Source organism: Pristis pectinata, chromosome 32 (genome assembly GCF_009764475.1).
Source record: "Pristis pectinata isolate sPriPec2 chromosome 32, sPriPec2.1.pri, whole genome shotgun sequence".
Classification (NCBI taxonomy): Eukaryota; Metazoa; Chordata; class Chondrichthyes; order Rhinopristiformes; family Pristidae; genus Pristis; species Pristis pectinata.
Genome location: NC_067436.1, coordinates 4,533,089 through 4,555,193, shown reverse-complemented (window position 1 = coordinate 4,555,193; position 22,105 = coordinate 4,533,089). Strand labels below are relative to the sequence as shown.

At 46.8% G+C, this 22,105-nt stretch overlaps 1 protein-coding gene across 1 annotated transcript in view; it reads right to left on the bottom strand.

The window, feature by feature from the left end:
- Positions 1–19,098, bottom strand: part of LOC127585160 (hydroxylysine kinase-like) — a 36,644-nt gene extending 17,546 nt beyond the window's left edge. Inside the window, 5 exon segments of the mRNA XM_052042375.1 lie at positions 4,431–4,614; positions 6,847–6,989; positions 10,339–10,468; positions 10,470–10,680; positions 19,079–19,098. Coding sequence (XP_051898335.1) covers positions 4,431–4,614; positions 6,847–6,989; positions 10,339–10,468; positions 10,470–10,680; positions 19,079–19,098 — 688 coding nt within the window.
- Between the last annotated feature and the right edge of the window lie 3,007 nt (positions 19,099–22,105).

Sequence of the window (22,105 nt, the reverse complement as noted above, 5' to 3'; positions counted from 1 at the left end):
TGAATATGAACCCCCAGATCCCTCTGCTCCTCTACACTGCCAAGTACCTTGCCGTTTACCCTGTACTCTGCCCTGGGAGTTTGTCCTTCCAAAGTGTACCACCTCACACTTCTCCGGATTGAACTCCATCTGCCACTTGTCAGCCCAGCTCTGCATCCTATCAATATCCCTCTGTAAGCTCCGACAGCCCTCCACACTATCCACAACACCGCCGATCTTAGTGTCGTCCGCAAACTTACTAACCCCAGCCTTCCACCCCCTCATCTAAGTCATCTATGAATATCACAAAAAGTAGAGGTCCCAGAACCGATCCCTGCGGGACACCACTAGTCACTGCCTTCCAATCCGAGGGCACTCCTTCCACCACAACCCTCTGCCCTCTACATGCAAGCCAATTCCTAATCCACACAGCCAAGCTTCCTTGGATCCCTTGGCCTCTGACCTTCTGAAGAAGCCTACCATGAGGAACCTTATCAAACGCCTTACTAAAATCCATGTAAACCACATCCACCGCACTGCCCTCATCAATCTTCCTGGTCACCTCCTCAAAGAACTCTATCAGGCTTGTGAGGCAAGATCTTCCCTTCACAAAGCCATGCTGGCTGTCCCTAATCAGTCCATGATTCTCAAGGTGTTCATAAATCCTATCCCTTAGAATCCTTTCTAACAGCTTACCCACCACAGACGTGAGACTCACCGGTCTATAATTCCCTGGCCTATCCCTATTACCTTTTTTGAACAAGGGGACAACATTCGCAACCCTCCAATCCTCTGGCACCATCCCCGTGGACAACGAGGACTCAAAGATCCCTACCAGCGGTTCAACAATCTCCTCCCTCGCCTCTCGAAGCAGCCTGGGGAAAATCCCGTCAGGCCCCGGAGATTTATCTGTCTTAATATTATTTAACAACTTCAACACATCCTCTCTCTTGATATCTACAACCTCGAGAACATTACCCCTACCAGCACTCCCTTCCGCATCATCAAGACCCCTCTCCCTGGTGAATACCGAAGAGAAGTATTCATTGAGAACTTCTCCCACTTCCGTCGCCTCCAAGCAAATTCTCCCACCTTTGTCCTTAATCGGACCCTACCTTACCCTAGCCATCCTCCTACCCTTCACGTACTTGAAAAAGGCCTTGGGATTTTCCTTAATCCTACTAGCCAAAGCCTTTTCATGTCCCCTTCTAGCTCTCCTCAGCCCTTTCTTAAGTTCCTTCCTCGCTACCCTATATTCCTCACGGGCCCTGTCTGAACCTTGCTGCTTATACCTCACGTGTGCTACCTTCTTCTCCCTAACAAGTCGTTCCACCTCTCTCGTCACCCACGATTCCTTCACCCTGCCATTCCTTCTCTGCCTCACCGGGACATATTTATCCCTAACATCCTGCATAAGATCCCTGAACATCAACCACATCTCCATGGCACATTTTCCTTCAAAAAGGACATCCCAATTTACACTCCCAAGTTCTCTCCTTATAGCCTCGTAGTTCGCCCTTCCCCAATTGAAAAACCTCTTGTCCTCTCTGCACCTGTCCGTGTCCATGACAATTTTAAAGGTTATGGAGCAATGGTCACTGTCCCCCAAATGCTCACCCACCAATAGATCCTTCACCTGTCCCGGTTCACTTCCTAAAACTAGATCTAACATGGCATTCCCTCTAGTCGGCCTGTCGACATACTGCATCAGGAATCCCTCCTGGACACATTTAACAAATTCCGTCCCATCTAAACCTTTGGCACTAAGCAGGTTCCAGTCTATATTTGGGAAGTTGAAGTCTCCCATTATAACAACCCTGTTATTTTTTCTTCTCTCCAAACACTGCCTGCCAATCTGCTCCTCTATATCTCTACTGCTACCAGGGGGCCTATAGAATACTCCCAGTAGAGTAACTGCTCCTTTCTTGTTCCTTAATTCCACCCATACGGACCCTAGAGATGATCCTCCTACAACATCCATCTTTTCCACAGCCGTAACAGTGTCCCTGACCAGTATCGCCACCCCTCCACCTCTTCTCCCCCCTTCCCTATCCCTCTTAAAACACCGAAAACCAGGAATATTCAATATCCACTCCTCTCCTGACATCAGCCACGTCTCAGTAATAACCACGATATCATAGTCCCCCATACTTATCCAAGCCCTCAGTTCATCCCCCTTATTCCTGACACTTCTTGCATTTAAGTAAAAAGTAGTAAGGTCCATCTACCTTACTACTTTTATAGCCTGTATTCTGCTTCTCCTTCCCCAGAGCCTCTCTACCTGTTTGATCTAACTTTTTCCCCATTCCCTTCTTCCTCTGACCTACTCCTCCGGTTCCCTTCCCCCTCACAAACTAGTTTAAACCCTCCCGAACCACCCTAGCAAATCTCGCCGCAAGGATATTGGCCCCCCTCTGGTTCGGGTGTAACCCGTCCTCTCTGTACAGGTTCCACCTTCCCGAGAAGAGATCCCAATGATCCAGAAATCTAAAACCCTCCCTCCTGCACCAGCTTCTCAGCCACGCATTTATCTGCCACCTCCTCCTATTCCAGCAGTCACTATCACGTGGCACTGGCAGGCAATCCCGAGATTGCTACCCTTGAGGTCCTGTTCCTCAATTTTCTGCCTAGCTCCCTGAACTCACTCTTCAGGACCTCATCCCCCTTCCTACCTATGTCGTTGGTGCCAATATGGACCACAACTTCTGGCTGCTCTCCCTCCCGCTCAAGAATCCTGCGGACCCGATCAGTGACATCAGTATGTAGGCTCCAATGCGCAGGATCGCAAGAGGTTGCAGAGGGTCATAGACTCAGCCAGCTCCATCATGGGCACAACCCTCCCCAACGTCAAGGACACCTTCAAGAGGCGGTGCCTCAAGAAGGTGGCATCCATCACTAAGGGCCTTCAGCATCCAGGACATGCCCCCTCATTATTACCATCTGGGAGGAGGTACAGGAGCCTGAAGACCCACACTGAATGATTCAGAAAAGCTTCTTCCCCTCCACCATCAGATATCTGAACGGTCCATGCACTATTTATTTATTTTTTGTAATTTATGGGAATATTTTGCACTGCACTGCTGTCACAAAACAAATCTCACATCATACAAGTCAGTGATAATAAATCCGACTCTGATATAATCAGAATAGTCTCATTTCCCCAACATTGGTGCCAGTGTCCCACAGATCGTGACCCCTTTCTCTGACAGCACTTCCTGAGTCATGTTATTAACTCTCTGAACCTTTCAGCCCCTTCGCCAACGGCTCAGGTATAGGTCTGGAAATTATTACCCTTAAAGTTTCCCATTTTATTATCAACTCTGTCTCCTCAAACCCTTTCAGCAGAACCTCATTCCCATCTCTAACAAGATGTGTGGTTGCTGTGTGAGCCACAATAACTGGATCCTCCCTTCCCACTCCAACTGCTTCTCCTGATCTAACTTTAGCACCGGACATTTCACACAGCCTTATAGAAGCAGAACGGTACAAATGCCCAAAGCTCTTCTCTCCACCACTGTGACTACCTTCCTTTCCCTTCCCCTCAATTGAACGGACTCCCGTATCACAGACTGGCCATCTTCCCTTCAGCCTTTGTCACCCTGTACAAGCAGCAGTGCAGGTTAGCGGTGAGGTTCCTGCATCACCTGTCAATCACATCCTTCTCTCCCTGACCTCCGTCCAAATCCAGGCCACTACCTAACCCGAGGCGTGTGACTGTCTCCTGTCTCCCAACACACCATAACACCTGCAGCTCAGGCTCCAGCTCAACAACACAGTTTAAGTTCCTCCTGGTGCAGACATCTGCTGCGGTTGCTTGGACTTTCTCTACCTGCATGCATTCCCACCTCCTGCAGCTGCAACACATCACGTGTCCTGCTTTCCCAATCATATCCTGCTTAATCTTGCGACTCTCTGGCTATTTAGTTCACTAGCTCATCTAACGAAAGTTAAGGTCTATTTACTTATAACTACTGTTGTACGCTGTAATTCTTTTTTATATAAACACACCAACACATTACACATAAACCTAAATCTTCCAAAACCACAAATAATACTATGTTGAACATTGCTCTGTAGATCACTAACACAAAGTATTCTTGCAACCAAATCATTGCATGACATCTCTTGATCCTCTCAATCATACCTTTCAAAGCAGCTTGATGAGTTGTTACCACAACACAGGATGCATGTTTATTCTACAAGCAATGGGAACTTAGCAAGGCAACATTTTCCACTGGGTTGTGTGATCCACTCTCCCAGAGGCTGCAACCCACCAGTTCTAATACCTCCAGCTCTAATTCTTAAACAGGCTGTTGGTTTGGGAAGTAAACAGAACAGAGGGATCAGAGGAGGTAGCTTGTATGGCGTTAAACCTAGGACAGGCCGATTCCACAGTGGAACATTGTGACTCATCAGGAACTTGTCCAGCTTTTCAATAAAGATTAACTTACCTTGACGAAACTTGTGCAAGTTGGGACGGATCTTCTCCTTGAACTGTTGAATAACTTGCTTTATAATCATGAGTGTTTCACCCTCCTCCATTTCATGCAGGTACCTTTCCAGAAGATTAGTGTTTGAAAGGTTCCATATAAATTTGTCTCGGTGCAGGCTCTTCATGGTAGGGTGACGGAATTCCTGATGGTTGAAAATGTGTTATTGTCTCAATGAGTGTACGTAGGTGGGAGGGGGGGACATGACGGTTAACACCATTCATCACATATCACATTTACTTCCATTCAGACCTTAAGCTTTAGTTTCTGCCAACCTCACACCCTACTGGTCCTTGAGCAAACACAGAAAAACTGGGAAGCCCTCAGCAATTCAGTTAACGATTGCAACATTGTCCACATTTCAGGTTGTGAGTGCTGACTGCCACAATAAACACATGTGTTTCCTTTGATGTTCTCAGCCTAAGTTAGTCATGGATAGTAAAAAGAACCTGGAAGCTCTGCAATAGTGGACCTTCAATCCTTTCGTACAAATAGACATAGAGACGGCATGGCTTACCTCAACCCTCACCCTCCAGCTTGCTCACACAGCTTGGGCTGAGATAAGGGAATATTTTTTTACATAGTGAGTCTCTTTGGTCTGGGACCATTGCTTGAGGGGGTGGCGGAAGGGGATTCTATCGTAGCTTCCAATAGGGAGTTGGATATCATTTGAAAAGGAAACTTTTGCCGGGCCACAGGCAATAAGCAGGGGAACAGGACCGATTGGTAGCTAATGATGGGCTGAATGGCCACCTTCTGTGGCTCTGTGACTCAGATTAATGGCCCAGAATTTAGAATCTAGAATCACACAGCACAGAAAGAGGTCCCTCATCCCCTTTGCCTGCATTACACCCGTTCCCCTCTGCGCCTGTCCTATCCAAGCACCCATTGTAATTATACCTCCTCTGGCAGCTCATTCCACATATTCACCACTCTCTGTGTAAAAAAACTCACCCCTCAGATTTCCTTTCAATTACTCCCCACTTAATGCCCCCTCGTCTGGACTCCCCTTCCCTGGGAAAAAGACTCTATCTATCACATCTATGCCCCTCATCATTTTGTAAATCTATATAAGGTCACCCCTCAGCCTCCTACGTTCCATTGAGAACAATCCCAGCCTGTCCAATCTCTCCTTATAACTCCAGCCCTCCGTTCCAGGCAACATCCTGGTGAATCTCTTCTGCACTCTCTCTATTGCTGCCATGTCCTGTAGTGTGGCAACTGAACAATATTCCAAATGCAATCTAACCAATGTTTTGTACAGCTGCAACATGACATCCCAACTCAATCGACTTATGGCGAATGAAGGGAAGCAGACCAAATGCCTTCTCTATGCTGTATCGCCACTTTCACTGAGCTGTGGACATGCACCCCTAGGTCTCTCTGTACATCAACACTCCAAAGTTCCCTGCCATTTACTCTATATGCCCTACAAGAATTTGACTTCCCAAAGCACATTACTTCACACTTGTCTGGATTACATTCCCTCTGACACCACTCCATCCAACTTTCCAGCTGATCTGTGTCCTTAGACAACCTTCTTCACTATTTATGACTCCGATTTTCATGCCATCTGCAGAGTTAGTAATCAGAACTCCTCCATTCTCATCCAAGTCCGTTATATATATGACAAACGACAAAGACCGCAGCACCAATCCCTGCGGTACTCCATCTGTTACAGACCCCCAGTAAGGAAAACACCCGCCCGCCACCACCCTCTGCCTCCTGTCACCAAACCAATTTTGGATCCAGTCCGTCAACGGGCCTCGAAGAACTTAAGCCCAGCAAAACTCAAGAATCATCACAAAATGAACAGGTATGCAGTGATACCTGTGGTTCTACAAGTGTGAGAGTAAAAGGGTGGTCTGGGATCTAGTTAGTGCCAACTGCATGAGTGCAAAAGGTGGTCTGGTATCTAATGCCAAGGGATGTCAAACTCCAGAGCTTCTTTCTCTCACTGCTCCTTGTGCGGAACAAGTGCCAGCTGTGTAGAGCTATGGCACCTGCTGGGAAGGGTGGTGGGCGTTTCACTGAAGAGCAGTGAGAGTTACTGCACTAGCAGCACCAGATTCCAGAATCTAACTCGGTGAGTACAGACGTCTACACTTTTGGGTGTGGGCACAACCAATCCAGCAGTGCCATAAAGGCACACAGATCACCATGGAAACATGATTTGTTACACAGAACATTATCATTCAGTCCATCACTCTACAGCGGATAATATTCTCTTGTCTCTTGCCTGGAGGAAGAGAGATGATAATGAGTTTGACGGTATTTATAAGAGAATGTGGCATTGCCAGTATAAAGGCAGCTCTTACACTGTTGCAGTCCAGAGTACACTTCCATGACTATTCAAAGGAGGAAAATATCAAACTACCTCGTGAAGCATCTTGTCCATTTGGGCAACGGTTCTGCCCAACTCGTAGTAAATCCGATGATCCAAAGTGAACTTGGCCAACGGGATTCCAGGCAGATAGGTCAACAGCCTGACCATGTATTGTTTATAGTCATTCCCCTGCTCTGCAATAGATTTTGATTTTACAATGGCTTGTTAATCCTCTGCAGTCTAAGCAATGTCACAAGTTCTAACATCATTGGTTTCAATGCCTTTACAGCAACAAACCTGACGCTGAAGGGACGTTGGGCTACACAAGGTCAGACCCTGTACAGAACACACCTTCGGTCTCAGGAAGAACATAATAACCATGCAGAAGGGCAGCACAAGCCTGACAGCAGCGATTTAATTATTAAACTGCATGGCCTGGGTGGAAAGGTTGGCTTGTATTCCACAATTTTAGCAGGTCAGAGGAACTGATTTGATGGCAGTAGTGTGGTCTGAGGGAGAATAGTGTTCAAACTGCCACTCAGGAGTGGGTAAAGGGGAGGGGAGTGGAGATGTGGAACTCTCTGTGTGGTTTAGTGAGGGCCCTCAGGACTGGGATCAATCGATCTATTACGTCTGGACATCGTGGGAAATGGAGCCAAGGTGGGTAAATGAAGAACGTATGAACTCTGCCGAGAAAATGGATTTCCCAAATACAGCCAGAGTAAAGTTTGTGTCCCAATGGCAGCGAAAGATCACATTGACACTTTCTAAGGAACCCTCAAAGCCCTTGCCAATTACAGCCACTTATCCTCGGTGCCAGGTCAGAGTTGGAATGGTGCAGGACCACCATGAAGGGAGAAGGGGAAGTATTGGGTATTTTACATTCTTTCAAAATAATATTACTTGATGTTCTTTAATAGAGATTTAATCATGTTAAAGTGTACAGTCCGTTCCTGGGTAATGAACGGGATCCATTTTAACAGAGGTCCTTAAATTGATTTTGTCTGTAAGTCAGAAAGTACATAAAAATCACTCGATATGGTAATCACACCTCCACAGTGTGTGATGAACGGCATCAAAAGCACATAAGACTAATCAGAAAGAACAATTACTAAAAGTGGAGAGAGAAAGACTAGTTCTGCCAATCATAGGAACAAACGTGTATACGTATTCCAGACTTTTGAAATTAATAATATTCTGGGAGCTTGTTCGTGTGTAGAGGTGTCCGTAAGTCAAGCATTTGTAAGCTGCGGACAGCCTGTAATTATGTAATTGATTTTTAATAGTTTTGAATGCTTTTGACTATAGGGATCATTTAGAAACATTCAAAGCCCTTTATAACTTTGACAGCTAGCAAGCCTAGATAGGCTTTTCTGGTTGTTAAGGTTCCTTTAGCTCTTCTGTGAGTGAGGTTTGCTCTCTGCGATAGGTACTGCATCACCTAGCACCTGCCGCCATGTAGAATTAGGGTGGCATTTGACATTGGGGGTCTGCAAAAGGCAGGTCTATGCTCCTGCCACTCGTCAGGGGTGAACGTGGGCAGTGGTTCTGGCCCAGAACTGCCTCTGACTTGACGTGTGTCTTGTTGCTCAGTAATGGGCGTGGAATTTCTCTCCATGTATTTACTGAGGTGACCAAAGTCTGTGGCATGCACTGGAAACAACAGCTAATAACTCTGGAGATACAAGAGACTGCAGATACGGGAATCTGGAGCAGCAAATAATCTGTTGGAGGAACTCAGTGGGTTGAGCAGCAGCTGTGGGGGAAATGAATTGTCGATGTTTCAGGTCGAAACCCTGCATCAGCTATCAACGTCTGTCTTTCCAGCCAGTCTGAGGGTGGAAAGGTTGCTTTAATACTTAGTGAACTAGTGAGATGAGGTTTCAGTACAGATATACTCACCTCCCCCCTACGTCACTGTAACATTGGCAATTCAATCTTGCCTTGGCTCATCCTGCTGCTTAAAACCTCGTGCAATTATTGCGATCACTAGATATTTTTGCCCAGCCTTCTGCCGTGGTCCATTAACCTATCATCTAGAAGTCACTCCCCTGTGTCCTCACTGGCACCAGGTCCCATTTGGTTACATTGAGTTCAGGTTCTAATCCTTAATTTCGAATCCTTCCCTTTCTTTGTGATCTCCTCCAGCCCTGTAGGTCTGAGCACATGCAATCCTGGCATCTTGCACACACCGTTGTTGTCAGGTTGTGATGGACCACAGATTGTATGTCACTAACAGCACCCTATTTAAGTTGAACACCAGAGTTCAAAGCTCTGAACCTCCTTGCCTCTGCACTCTCTCTCTCTCCTCCCTTAACATATTCCTAAAGACTAGTTGCTTGACCAGTGATTTGGGGACCTATGCTAAAATCTCCTCATATTGATTGGTATCAAAGTTTGTTTGACAACACTTCAGTGGGGTACTGTTAACGTGCATTCTCTACTCACTGATGCCAAAACCACTTGGTCCCAGACCTCATTGGAGCCTCGGTCCAAGTGTAGATCAAAGATCTAAGTTCCAGAGGTGAAGAAAGACTGACTGCCCTTGGCTGAATGTGGCATCAGGGAGCCTTGGCCAAGCTGACATCAATGGGCATCAAAAACACTCCATTGGAATGGAGTCACACTTCACACTGGGGGAAGGTGCTGTGGATTTTGGAGGTCCAATCATCCTAGTCCCAGGACAATTGCCTCAGAACGTCCTCAAGGCTCTGTGCTGGATTCAACCAATTTTCAGCTGCTTCATCAATGACCTTCCTTCCACTGTAGGATCAAACGTGGGGATGTTTGTTGATGATCACTCAAAGTTAACTTCAGTTTGCAGCTCCCAGACTAATGAAGCAGTCTGTGCCCACAGGTAGCATGTTGTGGACAACATTCAGGCATTTTTCAAGAGTGTTTAAGTGCTTATATATATATATATAAGGTGGTAGAGACAGAATTAAACGCCTTCAAAATGGAAATGGAGAGGTAGTTCAGAGAGAATAATTTTTAGAGCTCTGGGGAAAAAAGCAGGAAAGGGGGACTGAAGAGACTGGGCTAGCATAGACTAGATGGGCTGAATGGCCCTCCTTCTATGCATAATCATTCTATGATTACTATGAGGATGATATTTTAATTATAGATTTAAGCATTTAATGGTATGGTCAATTTTTTAATTTTTTTTTTAATCAATTTAAATACAAGAAACGTGATCTTTGAGAGCTGGGAAGCCTCAGGGATGGCTTAACAGGTTGTTGAAGGATTTCTGGGGACGGGATTTGCCTTTTAAGGTGAGAGGCCCCTGTGCTGTGCAGGGCCATGTCAATCAGGAGCTGGCTTCTGATACGTCCTCCAGGGAAGTCCAGGCAAGGGAGTCGTGAGAGGGGTGGCTCACTACTCACCGAGGCAGGCACGGAAAACCCTACTGGTCAGACAAGGCCTGAGGTTGATGGACTCTGATCTTCATCCATCCAGTAGCTCCTATGAGTCAGCTCAATGTATTTCAATGTTGCAATTTAAACCATGACCTGAAGACAAATAGGGCCAATGAAGGAAACTTACTGATTGTCTCCAGTGACATAATCTTGCCGTCAGTGGTTGGGATGGGTGTGGAGGAGGGAAAACCTTTCTGGTTCAAGAACATCATGACTTGCGTTTGTGCTTCCACCAAATCTGCGTCTTGGCTGTCGGCCCGCGTTCATCACTTTGAGGACATAGCTCTTCATGTGATCCCCACTCCCCTGGGTCTCATGTACCAGGACAAACGGAAGTTCTGGTCCCAGTAAACTGGGCATCGGTTGGACTTCTGAGACCTTCAGACCGTACAACCGTCCGACCAACTCCACCGCCTGGGCGTTGCTCAGCGAGGGTTTGATCTGGACGGCTGTCCTCGGAGTCAGACATCTGGGAAACAACAAAAATATCGAAACAGTAAAACAATGCACTGACGCCTTTAATTCTTACAGGACCTTTTTGATGCAAATAGATCCACCACAACGTTGGGTGGTTGGAGATGGCAGAATGTAGCTGTGAGACGATGAGAAGAGGCTCCAGTGTGTTTTAAACAAGTTAGGTGACTAAGCAAAAATTGGGCTGACGCAGATAAAATAAGATTTCTTTATTCGTCTAGAGTACATCAAAACACACAGTGCAAATGCATCTTGCATAGAGTGTTCTGGGGGACAGCCCACAAGTGTCGCCACATTTCCGGCGCCAACATAGCATGCCCACAACTTCCTAACCCGTACGTCTTTGGAATGTGGGGGGAAACCGGAGCACCCGGAGGTAACCCACGCAGACACGGGGAAAACGTACAAACTCCTTACGGACAGCAGCCAGAATTGAACCCAGGCCACTGGTGTTGTAATAGCATTATGCTAACTGCTACATTACTGTGAGTTAATGGAAGGTTATCTACTTTGGTTCTAAACATAGAAAGTCATTATTACCTGAATGGTGACAGATCAGGAAATGGAAGGTGTAACAAGACCTGGGCGTCCTTGTACACCAGTCGCTGAAAGCAAAAGGTTCAGGTCCAGCAAGTGTTATGAAGGCAAATGGTGCGCTGCCCTTCATTGCACAGGAATTTGAGTACAGGGGCAGGAATGTCTTGCTGGCAGGCATACAGGGCTTAGTGAGACCCTGTCTGGAGTTTTGGTCTCCTTATCTGAGGAAGGATGTTCTTGTCATGAACAGAGTGGAACCAAGGTTTCCCAGACTGATTCCTGGGGCAGCAGGGCTGATATGTGAGGAGAGATCGGGGTCAGTTAGGCTCTTATCCACTGGAGGAATGAGAAGGGATCTCACTGAGACACATAAAATTCTAGCAGGACCGGACAGACGGGATACAGAGAGGATGCTCTCTGATGGATGGAGACCCGTAACCAGTGGTCACGGCCTCAGGCTGTGAGGTGTGACATTTAGAGCCGAGATCAGGAGGAATTTCTTCACTTGAGGGGAGTGATCCTATGGAATTCTCTACCATCCGAGGCTAGTGGCGGCAGATAAATATATCGAGGACATGTGGAATATATCTCGCAATGGTAAAAGGCGAGCGAGGGGTAAGGGGAGAAGGCGGAACAGGGTCCCTGAAGTGGGGTGATTGGCCACATAGGATGGTGCAGAAGGCTGGAGGGGTGGAACGGAATCTTCCTGTGCCTCTCTAACCCTATATTTCTGTCAGAATGCCACACAGCCCCAGTTACTCAAAACAGCTTCAAATATTCACTGACTGATAAACTTCCTCAAAATTAAATGGAAATGTAAACACAAAGTTTGACCTTTAATTGTTGATGGAAATATTCTGATATTAGGAGAAAGCTTGGAACCTTGTCTGAGGTATCGTAGATCAAGTAAGATGAACGTTGCCGATTTTCCAGCTCGAAGCTCCGAGACATCCAAAGAGAGAAAAAATCAACCTATGCGCAATGCAACTGGGTAGCGAGTAAAGCTGCCATCTCACCATTGCAGCAGGTTGGGTTCGATCCTGACCTCGAGCGCTGCCTGTGTGGAGTTTGCACGTTCTCCCTGTGACCGCGTGGGTTTCCCCCCGGGTGCTCCAGTTCTCTCCCACATCCCAAAGGTTGGTAGGTGAATTGGCTGCTGTAAATTGCCCCCTGGTGTGTGAGTGAGGGGTAAAATCTGGGGGGAGTTGATGGGAACGTGGGGGGAATAAAGTGGGATTAGTGTAGGATTGGTGCAAATGGGTGGGTGATGGTCAGCACAGACACAGTGGGCCGAAGGGCCTGTTTCTGTGCTGCAGAAGGTTCAGCACAAGAGAGTAAACCAGCTCACCATCTGGGCAGCCCAGTGGCACAGCCAGTAGAGCCGCTGCCTCACTGTCTCAGAGGTCCGGGTTCGATCCTGACCTCAGGTGCTGTCTGTGTGGAGTTTGCACGTTCTCCCTCTGACCACGAGGGTTTCCTCCCGCACCCCAACGACGTTGAAATTGGTAAGTAATTGACTGCTGTAAATTGCCCCTGCTGTCGGAGGATGGTGGTGGGGATGGAGTTGATGGGAGAGGGGAAATGGAATTAGTGTTGACAGATGTTTGGTGGTTTGTAGGGATGTTGGGAAGAAGGGTTGATTTCCATGCCTTATGTTCTTAAATAGTAATCAGATAAGGAGTGAACTTAAAGAGAAGCCGCGAGAAGATTCTATAATCATTAAATTAAGATGAAATCACATCTAAAAACCCATAAACAAAATGAGAGGGTTTGTCTGATTTCACTGATAACACAAAGAGAAACCAGAACACAATTTCCTACGTGTTGTAGAAACAAAATTTCTATCCATTTAATTTCACCTGTAAAAAGGGCTTGCACACATGTTGTCTTCAGTTAATGTCAAATCCTCCGATTTACTTAGGTAGGACAAGCAATGTACCCCATTTGTCCTCACCGACAGTGTGTACCTTGTTATAAATGTATCAGCTGTTAATGTTTGAAAGAGTGCGTTATCGCATTCTTTGTGTACGACCAGCTGCGCTCCTGCACAGCTCTCTGAAATAAACTTTATCCTCTAGTTTCTACAGAGTTCCAAGGCTCTGCCACTCGGGCTCCTATTTCTACTCTGCCGCCTTCGTCAGAACTTGCTTCACCTGTTGTTTAACATTCGTCCTGTCCTCAGGAACCGAGCCCCGGGCTTGAACTTATACTTGAAGTGAAATCCTGAGAGATCAGTGCAACCGCTGAGAGCTCAGTGTTCCTCCAATTCTATCACCGTGTGCCCCTGAGATATGGGCAGCGCCCACACGTGGGCTGTGGGCACATCTCCTTCACCGCCTGATCAGGTTACACTTGACGGAGCTGAACCAGTTACAGTGGAGCGATGTGGCTGTGAGTGCTGCCCGCAATCGCTGAGCCACTAACACTGAGCCAGTTTATTGTCAATAACTGGGCTTCAAACATCGACGTCAACTTTTGTGTGACTTGCATCTCTTCACCTCAAACATGCTGTCGTTCTGATTCCCAAACATTGTTCAATTACTGATCAATTTACATTTGTGACTAAATCCGACATAACCTGTTCACAATGTCCCATGAAAAAGGTGTCCTTAAAGTGCCTTTTGATTTGTACTTGGTTGTTTCCACGGACTGTGTGTATTAAACTCTCCATAAAGTACTCACAATGAGTTTCCAATAACATTCACTCACCACTATGCTTTAAAATCCTCCCACTTTGCCATTGCTGTCTAGAGGATCCTCACTGCCAATGTTCTGATTCCTCATTCCCCGCTGTTACCCGGTTTCCTCTTCCTGCCCGACCTTACGTCAATGTACAGAACTTTTAACGAAGGAAATGCTAAAACATATCTTCAAAAACATCGCCTGCCTTTCATTTAATCAATCCTGCCATTTTTTTTTTGATGTTATAATGTTTTCTGGGGAATTTAGCACCGTTGCTGATTTGTTTTTTGCTTTAGGGATCATTGATCCGCCGGAGTCTCCCCTCCTGTTCTAGAGCGCTCGCTGCAGCCTGTCTGTGTATCCTTCCGAGAATCTGCGACAATCAAGTCAATCAAGGCCAGTGCCAGCACTTAACCCCTTCCTGCCGCAGGGAACTGAGTTCCTCTTTTCTAAATAAATCCCTTAGTCATCTGCTCACTTTCCTCGTTTTCTTACCCCAAAGACAATTTGGGAGGATCTACCTCTGAATGTAGCTCCCAGCTCCTCATTTTCTCTCAGCGGCGCCACCCCATGTCACTGGGGTTGCCTGTAACAACTACATGTATTCCTTTGCTTTCCATCTCTGCCACCAAGTAGACATAAGGAGGCGTAAACACTGATACAGAAGATATTTCAAACCCCCCTCCCCACTAATTATTCCGAATAACTACTGACTTTTGAGGACATCTCTGCTGCGCAGAACTGAACATCGTCCAAGCAACGCTTAGATCAGAGCAGTAATCACAGAAGCTCCCGAAAGCTCAGCTCACACTACCGACCATAGGTCACACCGGCACCTTCTTGCTCTACCGTTTTCCTCCGACTATATTTTGAAATAAACCCTTTCCTTTCTCTCAGGGTGACTCAAACCTGCAAAGAATGTGAGCTGGAAGGCTTTCAGAAACTCGCGCTTACACTGATCAGTGTGGATTTTAAAACAAATGTAAACACAGAATCGTTACAATTACGCCCAAACTCTTTATCACCCCGCTGACCAAAAAGATTGACGAAGCCGCAACGATAAACGTTACCTCGTCGTCGTAACTTCAGGCTGACGCTATTTTGCACAGGACTTCTTCCAATAAGGAGTATTAGGCACTTTGGAGAAGCGCCAATTTTTTTGCTCGCGTGCTTTCTATTCAATACAAACTCACAAGAACTCTACAGTTCAACTTAGTTCATTTATCCTTTGTGAACCAACGAGTTGTTCTGCGGGACTTCAACAGGAGGGAGAGAGTGGTGCTGGGTGTATTGACAAGACAAGATTTATTTATTAGTCACATGTACATAGCAACACACAGTGAAATGCATCTTTTTGCGTAGGGTTCTGGGGGCAGCCCACGAGTGTCGCAACACTTCCAGCGCCAAAATAGCATGCTCACAACTTCCCAACCCGTACATATTTGGAATGTGGGAGGAAACCGGATCACACGGAGGAAGGGGTTGCAGTAGGATTTAGACCAACCCGCAGGGCTGAATGACACAAAAAATATCTGTGTGGTTGACATAAGGAGGAAAGTTTCAGGCTCCGGGAAGGTGGAGATCATTTTGTATCTGTGCAGAAAACTGACAGGTGAAAAAATTAATCCAGTGAGGTGTCCGATAACGTATTCCGGGGAGGTGGGACAAAGTGTGAGGGGAAACTGAAGGCTGTGGGGGAAGTGGAGGAACAGGGAGATCACATGGAGACAGGCCCTTCAGCCCAACGAGTCTGTGCTAGCCATCAACCAACCACCCATTTAGATCAATCCTACACTAATCCCATTTTAGTCCCCCCACAGTCTCATCAACACTCATCAGATTCCAGCACTCACCTACACACTAGGGTAACTTACAGTGCCCAATAAACCTACCGATCAGCACACCTTTGGGATGTGGGAGAAAACTAGAGTGTCTAGAGAAACTACATGGTCACAGGGAGAATGTGCAAACTCCACACAGACAGCACCAGAGGTCAGGATCAAACCTGGGTCTCTGGAGCACTGAGGCAGCAGCTCTACTGGCTGTGCCACTGTGTAGTCCATGTGCAGATCCTTAAAGGTGGCAGACAGATCAATAAGAGGTAGAGTAGAGCGCACTGCACACAACAGTAAGCAGGTTACAGCCTGTGTGCTGCACACAGCTCCGGTTACCATGTCAGATAAAGGTGTGACAGCATTAGAGATTTAGAAGTATGTTGGGAGGACTGCAAGATTGTAACATTGACACAAGATATGCTTCCATTATTTTGTTTGGAGGTTGAGGGAAGACTTGACAGAGGTGTACAAAATTGTACGGGGACTAGATTAGTCAAATGTATCACTTTGAGAAGTCAAATAGGGGTAGGACATGTATAGTAAATGGTACAGCACTAAGGAATGTTGATGAACAGAGAGACCTAGGGATCCAAGTCTACACTCCCCCGAAAGTGGTAACACAGGTGGATAAGGTGGTGAAGAAGGCGTATGGCATGATTGCCTTCACAGGTCAGAGCACAGAACACAAAGAGTTGGGATGTTATAAGATGAGATTTCTTTATTAGTCACATGTACATCGAAACACACAGTGAAATACATCTTTTGCGTAGAACGTGCTGGGGGCAGCCCGCAAGTGTTGCCACGCTTCCGGCACCAACATAGCATGCCCACAACTTCCTAACCCGTACGTCTTTGGAATGTGGGAGGGAACCGGAGCACCCAGAGGAAACCCACGCAGGCATGGGGAGAACGCACAAACTCCTTACAGACAGCGGCCAGAATTGAACCCGGGTCGCTGGTGCTGTAATAGCGTTACGCTAACCACTACATTACTGTGCCTTCAACTTTACAAAACACTGGTTAGACCGCACTTGGAGTACTGAGTGCACTTCTGGTCACTACGCTACAGGAAGGATGTGCTTGTGCTGGACAGAGTGCAGGGGAGATTCACCAGGGTGTTGCCTGGATTGGAGGACTTTAGTTATGGGCAGAGATTGGAATAGGCTGGGCTTGTTTTCCCTGGAGTGAAGGAAGCTGAGGGGTGTCCTGATAGAGATGTGTAACATTATGAGAGTAGATAAGGCACATAGTCAAAATCCTTTCCACATGGTAGGGGATCAAAAACAAGGGGGCGTAGATCTAAGGAGAGAGGAAGGAGTTTTAGAGGGGATCTGAGCGGAAAGTTTTTTTACACAGAGAGTGGTTGATATCTGGAACGTGCTGCCAGAGGAGGTGGTGGTGTCAGATACAGGCACTATTTTGAAGAGGATTTAGACACATGCGTCAATAAACAAGGCAGAGAAAGTTAAGTGGGATTAGTGTAGCTGGGCAAAGAGGCCGGCGTGGACATGATGGGCTGAAGGGCCTGTTTCTGTTCTGTACAACTCCAGGACTCTAAATAGGAAGGAATCTACTTCCATTAGCAGATTTGTCAAAATCCAGGACACAAGAGATTAAAAATAATTCATAGAAGGGAATTGTTTTCACCTAGAGAGTTGATGGGGTCTGGAACTCACTGCCTGAAGAGGCTGGAATCCTCAGCAACTTTAAGCAGGACGTGGCCATGTCCTTGAAGAGCTGTAACCTGCAAGGCCATGGACCAAGTCCAGGGAGGTGGGATTAGACTGTGCAGGTCTTCATTGGTTAGCAGCACGATGGGCCAAATAGAAATTCCATCTCATAAATGTTCTGATTCTAAAACCATTGCCACGTAGAAACATACGCCCCACATGGCCACTGTCCCTGACCAGCTCTTCTTTTAATTACTCATCTTCTGGGATATGGCGTCACTGGGAGGGCTGGCATTTGCTACCCATCTCAGATTGTTAGTGGCGCCTGTCCCAGTTGAACGGGTTACATCTCAACTGGAAAAGGTCCAGCGTTCTCACAGCAAAGTTCAGCCTGTCCTGGTTCAGATGTAGTTGGCACAGAGAGGTGGTTGGAAGTGGGGCAGGACAGGCAACTCCACATTCCTGGGTTTAGGTGTGGAATGGAGAAGATAAGAGGAGGCGGTGTTGCAACATTGATGATGCAATCCATTACTGCAGCTGGAGGGAGGATGTTCTGGAAGGCTCTTCACCTCGAGGAGAGTTCATGGTGTGGATGTCCACACAAACACTTAGAGTCAGCTGGCATTCACAGAAGGACCGAGCAAAGGATCCATGATGCACGGTGCCTGCAACTGCTGCAGGGTTTGGAGAGGCCTGGAGGTAGAAGCTGAATAACATGAACATGGATGTCTGCCAGTCGATAACATGTACCAACAGGTGAGACAGGTGCGGAAGCTCTGTTGTGAAACCAGACCAAGAGTCCAACTGATGTCTAATCTGCTGTCTGGATCCATGATTCCAATAACAACACAAGACACAGAACTGATAGCTTCATGACCTTCCCAGTTGTCCAACCATCAAAGTACTCATCAAATGACAAATGCCTGGAACAATTCAGGAACTGGCTGCATTCTTGTAGCTGGAGATTTTTCTCAAAGGTCCTCATATGTTGTTTTAGAAGCCCATATCCAATATGAAGCTCAGCCAAACTCACCTGGTATGGGTCCCCTACATAAGGGAGGGCAGAGGGAGAGCACCAAGCATTCAACAGTTGAATTCCATGGTCCACTGTCCTCTCCTATCAGATTCCATCATCTTCAGCCCTTTGTCACCTCCACCTCTCACCTCCCAGCTTCTGACACTATTCCCACTCTCCCTCCTCTCTCATCTGCCTATCACCCCCCCCCACCTGGATCCACCTATCACCTGCCAGCTCTTGCTCCACCCCTTCCCCCCACCTTGTTATACTGGCTCACACCCCTTTTTCTTTCAGTCCAGGTGAAGGGTCTTCGATCAGAAACCTCGACTGTCCATTTCCCTCCATAGATGCTGCCCGACCCGCTGAATCCCTCCAGCGCTTTGTGTGTGCTCCAGATTCCGGCATCTGCGGTCTCTCAGCAGCTGCTTCCTGGGATGGGAACAACGGAAGTTCATTTCAATCAAATGTACAAGCTTTTTTTTGAAGGCTGGCAGGGTAGTGGCAAAGTGAAGCTTTCTCCTGGGTGGGGTGTGTAGAAACAAGGGTCATGGTTGCAAAATATCTGTCCCATTAGATTTGTCAAACATGATTTTCCCTCCAGAAGTCCTCGCTGACTCTACCAAACTTGATCCATGCACACTCACTACTTACTTGATGATGATTTCTGACATTTTGGCAACAACAGATGTAGGGTAGTTAACTAGTTTGCCACCCTCACCACATTCTACAGGGGTACCATAGAGAGTGTCCTGACCAGCTGCATCTCTGCCCAGTACGGTAACTGTGACACCTCTGACTGTAAGACTTTGCAGAGAATTGTGAGCACAGCTGGAAAGGTCATTGGAGTACCTCTTCCCTCCATCCTGGACATCTACAACACACGATGAACACTCAAAGCCTGCAGAATCATAGATGACCCTTCTCATCCCTCCCACGACCTATTTGTCCCATTGCCGCCTGGCAAGCAGTACCACAGCATCCGGGCCAGAACTACTAGACTGAATAGCAGCTCTCCCCCCCAGGCTGTCAGGCTCCTGAATACCCTGGAGGCAGGTTCAGACAAATGCTGCGTCAAAAGCCCTGGTTTATATAATGGTGTATAAGAACTTTGGCTGTTGCTGAACGTTTGTATGTTTAGTGCAACACACTGAGTTCTGTATTTTCTTCGTCCAACTCGGTTTTGCACTAACTCTGCACTAATTTTGTATTCCGTATATACCGTTTTTTGTACTATTTGTACTTGCACAATTTTTCTGTCTGCGTTTATTTTATGTCCTCTGTTCTACGTATGTCCTCTGTTGTGAGAGTCTGGGGGAAACGACATTTCGCTCCTCCATGTGTTTTTATAGCATATGGGTGAATGACAATAAAGAATAACTTGACTTGACTAGTCAGTTGCTCACTACCCCGCTCTCTCTCTGCGTTCTTAAACAGTAGGGTCCCATCTGCTACCTATTAAGGCTATTCAAAAATTGCAGCCATTTTGGAAGATCATCACTAATGATCAACAGCCACCTCTTTTCAAACCCTGGCATGCCTCCTCACAGCTTCTGTGACCTGGGTTAATCCCTGACCTCTGGTGCTGTCTGTGTGGAGTTTGCATGCTCTTTCTGTGACTGCATAGGTTTCCTTCAGGTGCTCCTCCCCATCCCAAAGACACATGGGTTGGTAGATTAATTGACCACTGGAAATTGCCCTTAGTGTGTAGGTGAGGGGTAGAATTTGGGTGGAGTTGATAAGAATGTGGGGAGAATCAGTGCAGGATAAGTTTGGGGAGTGTGGAATGGTTGGCTGAATGGTGGGCCTGTTTCAGTGCTGTGTGACTGACTCTAACAGTACAAGAAAGGTCCTGTAATATGATCTCAGGAGCTAGAGAAACAGGATATCATTGGATTGCTCTTAACATCTTGTGCAGAATGGCCTAAAACCAGGTTAAGAACATTAACATATAGCGAATGGAATGTTTAGATCCTTAGCAAAAATGAGGCCCAGTTACTGGGGCAGGAAGTCACTGTAATGAATCTGAACTTGGCTAAAATTGAGCTGGTAACAGGGGGGATGTGACAGCTGGAAGTTACATAACCCTGGTACTCTCTGAGCATGGAAGAGGCGATCTGAGCTGTCAACTGACCATCCACCACCCTCACACTCTAGACCCTCTGCCTCTGGCCGTACACCACCCTCAACCCGGACCCCCTGCCCCTGGCCATCCACCACCCTCACACTCTAGACCCTCTGCCTCTGGCCATGCACCACCCTTGCAACCCGGACCCTCTGGCTTGTATTCTAGATCAATGAGTGAGCTAGATATTGAACCATTAGGATTTCCAAACAATCAGATGCTGGATTATTTGTGTATTACTGTAGTAGGGAGGATATTTAGGAGCAGGGAAGTTACAGAGATAAGCAAAAGCCATATTTAACTATCCAAATATAGTCCAGGGTAGCAACAAGTTCAAAGAGGAGGAGTTTCTGAAGTGTGTTCGAAAGAACATTTTTTAATCAGTGTGTTCCTGCTCAACGATGAAGGTACATTTCTTAGTTTGGTCCTGACAACCAAGAATCAGTGGTGAAACATCTAGGAAACAACAATTATCATATAATAAGGTTCAGAATAACTATGGAAAAGGATACAGACCACTCTAAGGTGGTGGGGGGGGGTGGTGGGAAGGAAGGGGGGAAGGGGTTAGATAGTCTTAGGCGAGGTTTAAAGGTCGGCACAACATTGGGGACCGAAGGGCCTGCATCGTGCTGTACTGTTCTATGTTCTATGGTCTAACTATTCACTGACTCCCTGCGGGAACGACCCAATTAGTCTCATTCTTCACTTCTGTCTGTGGTCATGAAGTCGTTCCTCACTCAGATATCTCTCCCATTGAAAGCATTGATTGCAACACACAAAGCGCTGGAGGAACTCAGTGGGTCAGGCAGCATCTGTGGAGGGAAATGGACAGTCAACATTTTGGGTCAAGACCCTTCATTAGGGCTGGAAAGAAAGAGGGGAGATAGCCAGTAAAAACTGTGTGGGGAAGCACTGTTTGAATCAGTTGCCACCTCTCCCTTGGGCAGTGAATTCCAGACCAGGACTGCTTGCTGTGTAGGTTTTCCTCATCACCCCTGCACCCCATTCCCCACCACTCTCCACTCTTTTGCCAGTCAAGTTACATCCACATCCTCTGGTTCTTGTACTTTGTTTTTCACTTTGTCTAGACCCGTCACGATCTTCAATACTTCCTCCGATTCACCCCTCGTCCTTCCCAGTTTCGGCAGTCAGTCCAGTGCAACTGATGTTGAGGAAGCCAAAATTAGAAGGAGCACCCTTCAATGCAGCAGGGAATGAGGTGGGAAGAGCAACAGAAGGAGTAAGATCAACAGGCCGGCCAGAGATTAGACCATTGGTACATGGGGCCATAAAGAAAAAGAAGCAAAATCAATTTAAGTTGTTGATTCCAGCAATGTTTGTACCAAAACCAAATGGATGATTTGGGAGCAAAACTTTGCAGTGTCAGCTGAGCTTCTCAGGGTGTCATACACTTGTATCTGCACCAGTAGGGTTGGGTTCAGGTCCCACACTAGGGGCAAGCACATCTGGGCTCACGCTGGGTATGAAATCATGAGAGGTGGAGACAAGATGGAGGGTCACAGGTTTTTTCTCAGGGTAGAGGAGTCTGGAACTGG